This window comes from Leptonychotes weddellii, chromosome X (genome assembly GCF_054177405.1).
Source record: "Leptonychotes weddellii isolate Sample4059 chromosome X, ASM5417740v2, whole genome shotgun sequence".
Taxonomy (NCBI): Eukaryota; Metazoa; Chordata; class Mammalia; order Carnivora; family Phocidae; genus Leptonychotes; species Leptonychotes weddellii.
In genome coordinates, this window is record NC_138385.1 from 92,362,541 (window position 1) to 92,377,097 (window position 14,557).

At 39.2% G+C, this 14,557-nt stretch overlaps 1 protein-coding gene across 4 annotated transcripts in view; it reads left to right on the forward strand.

The window, feature by feature from the left end:
- BCLAF3 (BCLAF1 and THRAP3 family member 3) overlaps window positions 1-14,557 on the forward strand; it is a 55,804-nt gene that overhangs the window by 36,232 nt on the left and 5,015 nt on the right. For all 4 annotated transcript variants that reach the window (XM_081809061.1, XM_081809064.1, XM_081809063.1 and 1 more), the window contains 3 exons: window positions 4,022-4,136; window positions 7,300-7,395; window positions 9,514-9,669. In XM_081809061.1, the coding sequence (XP_081665187.1) occupies window positions 4,022-4,136; window positions 7,300-7,395; window positions 9,514-9,669 (367 nt within the window). The remainder of the gene's footprint in view (window positions 1-4,021; window positions 4,137-7,299; window positions 7,396-9,513; window positions 9,670-14,557) is intronic.

Below are 14,557 nucleotides of genomic sequence, written 5' to 3' on the forward strand. Positions count from 1 at the left end.
AGTTATATGCAAGCCCTGTGTGTATGTTTGCCCACCATTGTATCCCCACTGCCTTGAACTCAATTCAGAGTTGTTGAACGAAGACTTTGCAAAGGAGTAGATAGGACAGAGGATACTTACATTGTACTGCATTTAAGCCTTGATTAGTATTTATTCCCTAATGCATAAGGCAATCTTTCCCAAGAAAGCCTAATGCTAGGACATTCTGTCTAGTCTCAAAGACCTTCTTCTCTTTTTCCCCCAACTTCTGACCAGTCTCTTACCCTAATATCTCCATGTCTTCTCCTGACCCACTCTTTCTCCCTCTTGTATCCACCCTTACTAAGTTCCATACAGTGTTACCAAGGTGTTGTACTGTATATATAGGCATGGTGTGTGGGGGATAAAGCAGCTTCAAAATAAAATAGTAGACTTTGAGAGGACATCAGACTGCAGAGACTTTCCTTTTAGCTACACAGGGTATAGAAAACATACAGTGAAAAAGTATACACAAAGTCCTTGTCCTCATTGAGCTTACAGTTTAATGGTAGGAGAAAATAAATAAATATATGTCGGTGAATGAGAGGTGAAAGTAAGGCAGAAGAGGAAGCTTAATAGGACAGAGTGATATGTGTGGTGTGATTTTATTTAGGTAGTTATGGAATGCACTTAGGATTTTTTTTAATTGAGCAGGGCTGTGAATTAAGTGAGGGAGTTAGCTGTAAAGTTTTTTAGGGGATAGTATTTTAAGAGAGGGAACTGCAAAGGCAGAGATCCTCAGGCAGGATCATGCTTCAGGATCATGCTTACTCCTGCTTAAAGACTAGAAAGCAGACCAATAAGATTATTAGTGGGAAAGGAAGAGAGTAAGTAGGTGAGGCCAAAGAACCTTAGAGGACATGATGACTTTGTATTTTATTCTGAGATTATAAAACATTTTGGGTTCTAACCCAAGAATATAATCTCATTTAAATTTTAAAAGATTCACCCTGTTGCTGGGTAGAGAATGGACTGTAAGAGCAAAAGAAAAATCATTTCTTTCTCATGTAGAAAAAGATTACAGTCAGGAAGTCAGAGCATGGTAGGCAGGGTAGACCCATCAGGAAACTGGCCTCCTTAGATTTGCTCCTCAGATAACCTCTGCATGTGGTGTCTGCCTCATGGTCCAGGATGGGTGTTTGTGCCCTGGCCATCAGGTCCATATTCTAGCCTTGTCTTTAAAGATTTCGTGGAATTTATACATGCAGCTTTAGCAACATTGGTCAAAATTTAGTCTCATGGCCATACGTAGCTGCAGGGAGGCTGGGAAGTAGTTTCTTTAACTTGGACACTCTTTTGCCTGGTCACAAATATCAAAAGGTTTAAATTTTTTTTATTGTGGCAAAATATACATATAGTAAATTTTACCATTTTAACCATTTTTAAGTGTACAGTGCATTGGCATGAAGTACGTTGACAGTGTTGTGCAACCATCCACACTGTCCACTTCCAGAATTTTTTCACCATCTCAAACAAAAACTATGTACCATGTAAAGAGAAACTCCCCATCCCCTTTACTCCCAGCCCCTGATAACCTCTATCCTTTCTATCTCTGGGAATTTGCCTATTCTAGGTACCTCATATATGTAAGTGGAGTCATACATTAATTGTCCTTTTGTGTCTGGCTTATTTCATGTAGGATAATGTTTTTCATCCATGTTGTATCATGTGTCCGAATTTCATTTTTTAAAAAAATTTCACTCCTTCATAAGGCTGAATAATATTCCATTGTATATACCACATTTATTTGTCCATTTTTCTGTTGATGGACATTTAGTTTGTTTCCATCTTTTGGCTATTGTAAATAATGCTGTTAGGAACATTGGTGGCATCATCTTTTTGATCATAGCCATCCTAGTAGGTATAAAATGTTATCTCATTGTGGTTTTGATTTGCATTTCCCTAATGGCTGATGATGTTGAGCATCTTTTCATGTGCCTTTTGTGTGTCTTCTTTGGAGAAATACCTATTTAAATCCTTTGCCCATGTTTTAAGTTGGATTATTATATTTTTATTATTGAGATGTAAAGAGTTCTTTATATATTTTGGACATTACTCTGTTATCAGATATATGCTTTGCAAAGAAGATTTTTAAAAGTCCATGGTTTTATTTATAAAAGTAGTAGTATATGCTAATGGCAAACATTTGGAAGTATATAGTAAAGTATAAAAATAAAAATATAAGGCATTTTTAATTTCATGAGTCAGAGATGACCACTGTTAATACATTTCCTGTCATTTATTTTTTCTGGGCATATAGGTAGTATATTTTAAATAATTAAAATTATCCTTGGGGCACTTGGCTGGCTCAGTCTGGTAGAGCATGTGACTCTTGGTCTCGGGGTTGTGAGTTCGAGCCTCGCATTGGGTATAGAGATTACTTGAAAATAAAAAATCTTGGGGCACCTGGGTGGCTGAGTCGGCTAGGCGGCTACCTTCGCCTCAGGTCATGATCCTGGAGTCCCAGGATCCATCCCTGCATCAGGCTCCCTGCTCAGCGGAGAGTCTGCTTCTCCCTCTGCCCCTCACTCCACTCTCATGCTCTCTCTCTCTCAAATAAATAAATAAAATCTTTAAAAAAAATAAAAAATCTTTTTTTTTAAAGTAGGCTCCACACCCAATGTGGGGCTCAAACTCATGACCCCGAGATCAAGAGTCAATTGCTCTACCAGTTGAGCCAGCCAGGCACCCCCACAAAAATTTTTTTAAAAAATTATCCTCCAAATACAGCTTTGTACCACACTTACTATCATATCATGAGCATTTTGACAGAACATGAGAGTTTTTAACATTTCATAATACCCTGAGTAGCTATTCCAGGTCAGGTTTGGGGGTCAAAACTGGGGCCACAAAATGAACCACCCACAGTGCCTCCTTTGAAGGGATCACAGCTTGCTGGGTAAGACAGGCAGGTGCACCAGCATTTGTAAACATGAATGATATGTGTGAACACTCCCAAATGCTTCATGTACACATAGCAGGGGTATCTAGTCTACCTCAGAGGGGTCTGGAAAAGTCTTCCTGGAACAGTGCAGTTGGAGCTAAATCTTAAAGTTGATCTAAGGGGAAGGAGATTACAACAGAAGGGATTGCTCATGCGAACTTGAGGAAGCAGGAGAGATTGTGTGTGTTGGGAACTGCGTGGGGCTAAATATTTCCAATGCCCAGTGTGCATGTGGGGGAGATGGGAACAAAGCAACCAGTGAGACAGCAAGGGCCAGAGCAGGAGGGACCTTGAAGGTCATGGTGAGGAGTGTGGATTTTATCCTTATGTCAGCGGGAGACCCGTGGAAGGGATTGAGGCAGGGCTGAGGCAGTGAGCGGTTTGTTCACCACAGAGCAGGAAGGGTCTGAGGAACATTGTGGGGAGATGTGGGATGTGACAGGGAGAGACGCTGTCAGAAGAGAAGCCCAAGGAAGGACCTTCCCTCCCAGGTCTGGCTGCCTGGGAAGAGAAGTGACCTCTGGACCTTGTGCTGACAGGAGAGGGGAGCTGTCCTTTGCTCCCGTGGCCCAGCAGAAACAGAGGGCTCAGCTCTGCCAGTGAGGGTACCTGAGCCAGTCACATTCTTTGTCTCTGGTGCTTTCATTAGTAAGAGTCTGTCAGCAAGGGGGGTGACCCCATACTGCCAGAGTCTCAAGAGCAGTGATGATTTTCCCTCAGAACACACATTCTACATATGGTTTCAGGGGGTTATAACCCCCCGGGAAACCTGTCCTTGGACCCCAGATTGAGAACACTGGTCCAAACCTTGTTTCCCCCTATTGCTGACTTCAAACTTAGCTAAATAATGTTTGTTGAAAAACGAAGGTTTAGCCCTGGTAACTATCATTTCATTTGTAATTTTAGTAGTGATAGATCTTTGAGGTTTGTTGTTTGTTTGTTTTTACTGTTTTGCTGCTTTAATTGTCTCTGAAGGGGGCAATTTGATTTCTCTTCTTTACTTGTTGGGTAAAGGTAAACTAACAAAATATTCTTACTTTGTCTCTTTCATTTTATTAGGAATGATCAGCCTTCCAGTTTTTCTAGGTCGAAGAATACTCATGTTGATGAATTCCAAAAACCTACAGGTTTTGTAAAATCAAATTTTAGAAAATTTATTCAGAAACCTCACATGGTAAGATTGCAGTTCCAAATTTTTCATTTTTGTACACTCCATTCTCCTCACATGTATCTATATGTATAGAGATCACCAGTATTTTTCTAACTGTTCAGTAAGTACATGTTATGATTCTATTGTTCAATGTAAATATTCTGTTGAGTCTTACACTTATGACAGAGGAAATAGTTATCTCTGATTTAGTAGGATTTTATTTCATTTATTATAGTACTACTTTCTTAAGATTTTTTTTCTTAAGATTTTTTTTTAAAGATTTTTTATTTATTTATTTATTTATTTAATTTTTTTTTTTTAAAGATTTTATTTATTTATTTGAGACAGAGAGAATGAGAGAGAGCATGAGAGGGTGGAGGGTCAGAGGGAGCAGACTCCCTGCTGAGCAGGGAGCCCGATGCGGGACTCGATCCCAGGACTCCAGGATCATGACCTGAACCGAAGGCAGTCGCTTAACCAACTGAGCCACCCAGGCGCCCGATTTTTTTATTTATTTGACAGAGAGAGATAGCAGAGAGCAGGAACACAAGCAGGGGGAGTGGGAGAGGGAGAAGCAGGCTTCCCTCTGAACAGGGAGCCCGATGCGGGGCTCGATACCAGGACTCTGGGATCATGACCTGAGCCGAAGGCTTAACGACTGAGCCACCCAGGCGCCCCTCTTAAGATTTTTTTTGAGAACAACTTTATTAAGATATAATTTACATACCATAAAATTTTCATCCCTTTTAGGTATACAATTTAATGGTATTTTATAAATCTACCAAGATATGTAACCATCACCATAATCCAGTTTTTATAACCTTTTATGACCCCCAGTAATAGCCCTCATGTTTGTTTAGTTATTTCCTGTTCCCACCCCTAGCTAACCACTAATCTACTTTCTCTCTCTAAAGATCTGCTCTTTCATAGGCAGTTCAAAATATGGCAGCTGACTTTTGAAATAAGAGCAAGCAAGTGACAGCTAGAAAGTTGGAAGCCAGAGTCTGCTTATAATCTAATCTCAGAAGTGTGATGTTCTATCACTTCTATCATTCGCTGCTTGTAAGAAGCAAGTCACTAGGTCTAGCTCACACTCAAGGGAAGGGGGATGACAAAGGGGGCTGGATACTGGAGGGTGGGGCTCACTGGGAGCCTGGTCAGAAGCTGTCTGGTACAGTCCTCCCGCTGAGCCCCAGTGATTCACATCCCTTCACTTGCAAAATACACCCTTCCCTACCACGGTCCCTCAGTCTCATCTCATTACATGTATCTTTGTGCACTTAGTCAAATTTATAGACTTAGTATAAATTCGAGATGACTGCTATGTAAAGGGTTTTATATGACTTTTTTTTTTTTCAAACTTGGGGGTGGTAGAGATAAAGGTATGAAAGAGGAAGTACAGCAAATGGAATGAATAGGTTTAAGACCTGATTTTGGAAAAAAGAAACTTCAGAATGGGCCCCATCTTTTCTGTTCCCATTAAAGGATTCCAGTTCTTTGCAGTTACAGTCGTAATACTCTGACTTTTGACACTTTCCTGATCATGGCAGGAGCATCACCTCAAATCAGTTATCTGAGTCAGCAAAACCTGCCTCCTGCAGTGTTGAGAATTTGTTTTCTTCTTAGGCAGTGGGAACTCTTTAGCAACAGTTTGGTTCTTTCCTGGATGCCTGAATAAATACTAGATGTATAGTCCATTTTCCAAAAGTCACTCATTTGTGAAACGGGAGTATTTTTTTTTTTTATACTTCTCACATTCATGAATTAAACTAGCCCCTCATAAACTAGCATGGGTTACGTGAAGGAAGGTATATGTATGTTCCTACAGCTAAGCTACATGCTACATGTTTTGTGTTCTTAATCCTATACATTTAAAATGTGTTATTTATTTTTTAAAAAAATTTTTAATTTTTTTATTGAAGTGTAGTTGACACACTGTGTTATATTAGTTTCAGGTGTACAACACAGTGATTCAAGAAATCTTTGTGTTATTCTATGTTCATCACAAGTGTAGCTACTGTCTGTCACTGTACAACATTATTACAGTAACATTTACAATATTCCCTATGCTGTACCTTTCCTCTCTGTGACTTATTCATTCCATGACTTACTCATTTCATAACTGGAAGCCTATATCTCCCACACCCTTTCACCCATTTTGCCCATCTCCTCACCCCCTCTCCTCCAGAAACTATCAGTTTGTTCTCTGTATCTTTGGGTCTTTTTCTGCTTTTTGTTTGTTCATTCATGTTTTTTGTTTTTCATATTCCACATATAAGTGAAATCTTACGGTATTTGTCTTTCTCTGACTGATTTCATTTAGAAAGACATGCTTAGTGTCTTTCTCTGACTGATTTCATTTCACCCTCTAGGCCTATTCATGTTGTTGCAAATGGCAAGATCTCATTCCTTTTTGTGGCCAAGTAATATTCCATTGTATAGATACCATATTTCTTTATCCATTCATCTATCGATAGACACTTAGGTTGCTTCCATGTCTTGGCTATTGTAAATAATGCTGTGGTAAACTGGGGTGCATATATCTTTTTGAATTAGTATTTTCATTTTCTTTGGGTAAATACCCAGTATTGGAATTGCTAGGTTATATGGTATTTCTATTTTTAATTTTTTGGTGACTCTCCATACTGTTTTCCACAGTGGTTGCCCCAGTTTGCATTCCCACCAACAGTGCCTGAGGGTTCCTTTTTCTCCACGTCCTTGCCAACACATTTCTTGTGTTTTTGAGTCTAGCCATTCTGACAGGTGTGGTGGTATCTCATTGTGGTATTAATTTGCATTTCCCTGATAGTTAATGATGTTGAGCATCTTTCCATGTGTCTGTTGGCCATCTATATGTCTTCTTTGAAAAATGTCCATTCATGGGCTCCTGGGTGGCTCAGTCGTTAAGCGGCTGCCTTTGGCTCAGGTCATGATCCCAGAGTCCTGGGATCGAGTCCCACATCGGGCTCCCTGCTCAGCAGGAAGCCTGCTTCTCCCTCTCCCACTCCCCCTGCTTGTGTTCCTGCTCTCGCTGTCTCTGTCTCTGTCAAACAAATAAATAAAATGTTTAAAAAAAAAATGTCCATTCATGTCTTCTGCCCAAAACTCATATTTTTTAAATGGTAAGATGAACTTTTAAAAATAAGCTTTAAATATATTAATCCATACTAATACTTTTTTCATACAGAATTATACTATGCAGAGAAAAGACATCATTACTCAGAAACCCTTTGGAGTTGAGGGAAGACATCAAAACACAACAGGCTTTAGAAGACCTTTTAAGGTATTCAGTGTTATTTTCCATCTAATTCTAGCTTTGGGTTTATGATTTGAACATAATGTTCTAAGTGTTAGTAAATTAAAAGCTGCTTTTGTGATATTTCAAATAGTAGCTATAAGCTAATATTTCTGGACATAAATTTATAGTTAACTATAATCAGTTTAATGATAATCCCTTTCCTCAGGACTTGAGTTTCAGATATTTTTTTAACCATTGGAACCCTTTTTCAAAGATTACATGGAAAACACAAATATATAAAACAGATGCAGATGGGGTGGCTCTTGATGAGGAGGCAGACAAGGTTTATCTCTTTCCCCGTACCGCCAAAAGAAAGGAAAATAATCTAGGCTTTTTTGTGTAAGTAGCAGGCAGGCTGGATAGAGTAGTTAGCTCATTAGGAGGAAATTAATATGAGCATAAAAGTAGTATAATCTGTCCCCAAACCGTAGAGTAGGAGGGAGTTGAGTGGTCTTCTATTAATACCTGGCTTGTTGAGAGGCATAAATTCTAGATGTTGAAAGACTTTTTTTCATTTGTAATAGCACAACTTGAAGGCATTGTGCAGATAACGGCCAGTTTTTCATGTACCTGAAAACAGGTGTGACATTAGGTTTTCAAAAATAGCAATGGCCATAGAATATAAACATGTTTTATACTATCTTTTAATCTCTTGAGTAATGAGCCACAAAATCAACTGAAAATGTGATGTCTGTGTAACTTAGAGACAGTGTAGCTGGGCTTTCTGATATGAGTGCTTCCTACATGTTGTTCTTCTCATTGGTCAGATATAGTTGTTTGTAGAATTTTTCTAAGGTCCTTACAAGGCCTATTTCCTGTTACCCTTTCTTCTTAAGGGAAAGTTCTTTAATATTAATTATTTTAAAATGTTTTTAAAAATATATGCAATAATCTTTCCTTTTGACCAGTCATTTAAAGCTGTGTAATGTTATATGATTGTTTAGAAATTCACAATTCTTTATAGTAAAATCAGGAGAAGAAATAATCCTTTCTAAGAAAAGGAGCTATTTCATTAAAATTTTCTTTTTAATGGACTAATTCAAAGCAAGAGAGTAGTCACTTTATTAGATATGTAAAAATGAACAGTGTAAATTTCAGGATTAGCTCTGATACGTTAAGTTTGTGCAGATAGTTTTAATGAAACTATAGTGTCTTATTCTGTCTTACCTGAATTTTTTGTAGCCTTAAGAAAATTGGAAAATAGGCCTGGCATAAATGCTTTTTTAAGTAATGTGCTTCATTATGTATGACATACCCATTTGTTAAATAATTCTGGAAAGAGGAATATGCTTGGTTTTTTATAATTACTCCATTATAACATACCGTTCGTACATTTCCCACATGGGAATCAAACAAATATTCATTGTCCTCTTATGTCTGTTGTAATACTGGGCAGTATGTGGGCCAAGAAATGGTCTTTTTCATTGTAAACTCTTATCTTGAAAATATTCGCTATAATGGTATTTTTATGGTAAAGAAAGATGGGCTTGAAGAACTGACAGGATGAAGTTAAGAGAGTTTTTGATTCTTAAATAGGTGTTGATACTTAATGTCTTCCCCCCATTTGGGATTTGATATATTTCATTATGAATCAGAAGGATAATTTTAGCTCATTAGGTAAGGTTTTAAAAGTTGCATTTGTTTTTACATGATAAATTTAAAGAATTTCAAATTTTTTTAACTTAGTTTTTAAAATTGCTTTTAGGTAGGGGCGCCTGGGTGGCTCAGTTGGTTAAGCATTGACTTCGGCTCAGGTCATGATCTCAGGGTCCTGGGATCAAGCCCCTTGTCGTGGAACTCTGCTCCTCAGGGAGTGTGCTTGTGTCTCTCCCTCTGCCCCTCCCTCCGCTCGTGTTCTCTCTCTCTCAAATAAATAAAGTCGTAAAAAATTGCTTTTATGTAAATTTTAAAAATCATTATATAAAATAAACTACGAGCCTAGTTTGAAGAAAACATACTTTATAACCATCATTTACCTCTTCCCTTTTGATATATATAGTGCCTAGAATCAAGGGTGGTTCCAAGTACCAGACATTTTTCCATTTCTTATACTACTAGATTTGGAAGCTGTAGTTTTACACTTAATTGTTTTTTTCTTTACAGACCAAATTTAGAGGTGGCAGATTCCAGCCCCATTATAAATCAGGCCTAGTACGGAAGAGCTTATACATTCAGGCTAAATATCAGCGTTTACGATTTGCTGGCCCAAGGGGATTTATCACTAATAAATTCAGAGAAAAATTACTGAGGAAAAAAAAGGTTAGTTGCATTATGGTCATTTAAAAATGTAGAGTGACTTTTGAACTCCTAAATTATTTCTTTTTACTAGATCGAGTGTTTTTTTTAAAAAATTTAATTTTGACTTACGTTACAGCCTAGATCTCACAGATGTTCTTATTGCATGATAGTTGAAGAAAAAATTCAAGGAGTGATGGTAATAGAGTTGTGAGACTGTTTAATGTTAAAATGCTTTTTGCTGTTGTGCCTCAAATACTATGAATATGTCAAGCTGTTCGAACTTTTTACTTTGGAATGTCTGTTGTATGATTAATCTTTGAAATGGAAATTCAGGTAAAGACTTTTAACTGGTATATTTTAGCCTTATACAATGTGAATTATCTAAGTACCAAAAAATATTGAACTGACTGTGTAAAAAGGGCACACAATTGCAAAATACACTGACTTTTCTTTTCCCCCATTCATGTGCTTTTTATTGTGATAAAATACATATGACATAAAATTTGCCATTTTAATAATTTTTAAGTATACAATTCAGTGGTAGTAATTACATTCAAAATGCTTTGCAACCATTGCCACATGTGCTAATTCTTAATGTTAATAAAAAGTTTCTTGATGATTTGAATTTTGTTCTCTTTTAGTTGTGGATTGATTTTATTTAAATGTCATGTTGGTATTTGAAAATGCAGCATAAATATGATATAAAATTGCATTCTATATATTTTAAATGAGAACAATAGCATTACATCAGTTAAGTGAGGCATGTTTGCCAATTTTCTGACTCATTTTTGTTAATTTGGGGCTATATTTTCTCTGAGAAATGTATGTGTATCCAGTGTTGCTATCAAATAGTCCAACTGTGGTTTTATAAATTTTCTAACTATAAATGTTCCCTTAAATATTCATATTTGCCAAACCTTTACACTGAGCTTGCTTAGTGATTTTAGTAAAACTTATTTTTCGAAAGATGGACTAGTAGAATGGAATTGTCAACTGTTTTTTTTTATATAAAGTTTTTTTATTTATTTGACAGAGAGAGAGAGAGAGAGAGAGAGCAAGAACACAAGCAGGGGGAGTGGGAGAGGGAGAAGCAGGCTTCCTGTGGAGCAGGGAGCCCGATGCAGGGCTCGATTCCAGAACCCTGGGATCATGACCCGAGCCAAAGGCAGATGCCTGACGACTGAGCCACCCAGGCGCCCCTCAACTGTTTTTTTTTTTAAGTTTTAGAGTTAACTGTATCTTCTGTAATTTCTCTCACCCCACCCCCCTGCCCCCCAATTTTAACTGAATACTTTAGGCGAAGTTTCTAATTTCACCATGTATGTTACTCTTGATGTTATTTATGTTATGAAAGCCATCTCTTCTTTAAAAATGTGAATGTAATTGGACACATTTTCCCCTCTTGTACACCTCCCTACCGTCAGATTGAGTTGCTGCTTTTCTTCCTGTCTCGTGTGGCAAGTTTCTCTGCAGCAGATCTTGTAGGTATTTGTCCCCAATCACAGTTGGTGGCCTGGCTGTTCACAGGGAAGCAAGTCATTCATTTCCACTCAAGGAGGAAGGCAGAGGCAAGCCTTATTCTCAGTTGCAAGGTTGGGTTTCAGGTACTTGTGTTTCTCTTCTGTTTGCTCTGTGTTATCTTCCTTTGACTCCATTTTTTCCTCCAGTTTTTAGATGACTGGGGGTTCCTGAGTGCTTGACTGTCTGTCTCAGCCTGCAGTTTCTATATTCTCATTGAACTTGTGCCATTTAGTCATTCTTTTCTTAGCCTCACAATGCCCATTTCTTACCACCCAGTCCTTCCAGACCACATTGACCACCAGCTTCACTTAACAGTAAATAGAAACTAGACATCAAGCCTTCATCTTAGGACATCCCAGAAGGGCACCTGGGTGGCTCAGTTGGTTAAGTGTCCAACTCTTGATTTTGGCTCAGGTCATGATCTCAGGGTCCTGAGATCAAGCCCCCCATTGGGCTCTGTGCTCAGTGTGGAGTCTGCTTGGACTTCTCTCTCTCCCTCTCCCTCTGTCCCTCCCCCCGCTCGCACGCGTTCTCTCTCTCTAATAAATAAAATCTTAAAAAAAAAAAAAAAAAGAAGTGTGTCCTAGAGGGACCCACAAGCCTCTATGAGTCCCCAGTCTTTAGGGCCTTGGTTTTTGTATCATGCAAAATGTAGCAGTTACATCCAAAATTTAGCAGTTAAGGTCCAGTGCAGCTCATGGCCTGCCCTCCTTTTGCCGTTTGCTGCCATCTGAGTGCTTTAGCAGTAGTCCCAAGACACTGCCCTTTTTAACAGTGTCTACTACTCTTTTTTCTTAGGCCTACCTTTCTGGATGCTACTTCATATATCTTTGTATTGTAGCTACGTTGACATGGGCTTTTCCATTCTGGCTACTGTCAGTACGTATAAGCAAGGCATAAATAGGTTTTTTATAGGTTTGTGTTTGAACAAGGCCCAGCTCTACAAGTATGGCATGAAATTAGGTACATACCCTACTATTAGCACTCTACTTAATGGTTGAGTTCCACACATCCCAGCCTTTAGGGAAAGGAATGAGGCATTGCAGTTCTCTGTTTCTGCCAAGGTCTGAAGTAAGGTACTTAAGGCTTACCTGGCCTTTGGACTGTCCCAGTAGTATTTTGCTACTCTGAAACCCTATTCTGTGCGTATAAACTGATGACTTAGACCTATTCATTTCACCTTATCCTTTATGCCCTAAAGAAAGGAGATGAAGGCTTGGAGTCTTCAGTTTTTTCCAGTCTTGCTTGTGTCCCCTTTCCCTTAGATTAGGGACACTTGTGTGCAAATGGAGTTACTGAGTATGAGGTACCATTTATATCAGTTTGCATCTCAAGCTTCTGTATTGGAGGGAACTTTGAAGGTCCTGTCCCGGAGAGAAGCTGAAGTCTGGGCAGTATCTGTGCACTGGTCTGGCTTTTTGCCCTAATAAGGAGTTTATTCTTTTTATTGTTATTAGATCACCACCTAGAGGGGCGCCTGGGTGGCTCAGATGGTTGAGCGTCTGCCTTCGGCTCAGGTCATGATCCCAGGGTCCTGGGATCGAGCCCTGTGTCAGGCTCTCTGATCAGCGGGGAGCCTGCTTCTCCCTCTCCCTCTGCTGTTCCCCCTGCTTGTGCTCTCTCGCTCGCTCTCTGTCAAAAAATAAATAAAATCTTTAAAAAAAAGATCACCTAGATTAAAGATTCATGACCAATTAATTTATCTAGGTGCCCTGGAGCTGCTTGAGCCTGAAATTAGATATGAACCTACACGTTTGTACATGCCTCATAGTCCGCCAGGAAGGTTTAGATTGATCTTGTCTGGACTGCTCCCTCCCTGACCATGTTGAAATGCCTGGGCTGATCATTCATGGCTTGAAAGTCTTGTGATGCTCATCTGTAGTATGATCTGGTTACTGTGCCATCAGACATGTGCTTCCTCTCTCCAGTACCAAATGGTCTCACGGAGGGGTGGGGGAGATCCTAGATGTGCTCCTAGTATGTCTTCTTGTCCTACTTAACAAGGGCAGTTGTGGCTCCCCAGCTGCCTACAAAGGAGCAGGATTCCCAAGCAGTATTAAGAAGTACAGAACTGAAATTCTTCCTCCTAATTTCTTGGCACTTGTCATTATTAATCCCATTCTGGCACCCAGATTCCCTTTTACTGTGTCACCTTTCTCTTGAATTCTGTGCTTGGGCTAGAAGATGAGGGGGTGGGAGGAATGTCTGTTACCACCTGGAATGAGGCTGGTCTTTTATTCACAGTCATTCACAAGTGACCCCCTTAAATATCCTCTTCTCATCGCAAAGTTTTCAGAAACGCTTGAGGGTCTGAATATGTACCAGGGTAGGACAAAGAACACAATACAAATTCATGAAGTCACCTCTGAGAACAGTGCCTCTGAAAAAATACTAGCAGTTGTGTGTCCAGTCAGGGAGACCTGGAGTTCCTTAGCCTCCTAGATTCTCTAGCGGTCCTCAGGTGGCCTGTCAGCGAGGTGACTACCAGAGCTCTGCCCATGGGTACAAAGGGGAGAAAGGAGAGAGCGTAAAGACACTACAAGAAGGAAGTTAAAGACTGGGATCTGTGGCGCTTGGGGTTGAAAAAACCCTTGAAAGTCGTGGAGTACAAAGATAGAATGGGAACCAAGATCAGGTGACTCAACAAGAATCTGGTACACACCTGCTTTGTCCCTGGAGCTGAAGTGTGCCAGGGTGGCATCATCACCTTCAGACATTTCTGACCTCTGGAGCCTCCAGTTTTCCTCTCTACCTCTCTGACTTCTTTGTCTTATTTGGTGGTTTCTCTTCTTTCATGTATCCTTTAAAAAAATACAAGCATTCTCTAGTATTATATTCTTTCTTCTCTTTGTTTATTCCTTCTACTTTCCTTGATTGCCCTCACCTCTTCCCAAGGTCCTAGCCATTTCTCTTTAGCCCTGACCATTCTCCAGAGCTCCAGATTTCCAGCTGCCTCCAAAATAGTCTTACATGGCTGTCCTGAAGACACCTCAAATTCAGCATATTCAAAATCAGACTTTCACCGATACAAACTATAGCATGGGTGACCCTTAAAAACATGATGCTAAGTGACAGAAGTCAGTCACAAAGACCAGATATTAAATGATTCCATCTATATGAGATACTCAGAATAAATGAAGCCATAGAGACAGGAAGTAGATTAGCGGTAGCCAGAGACTGGGGAGTTACGGGAAAATAGGGGCGTGTGTGTGTCTGCTAAAAGGTATAGGGATTCTTTGTGGCTGAGAAAATACTCTAAAACCAGTTGTAGTGACTGATGATTGCACACCTCTGTGAATATACTAAAAAACTGTTGAGTCTGTGCTTTATTTTTTTATTTTTATTTTTTAAATTTTATTATGTTATGTTAGTCACCATATAATAATAC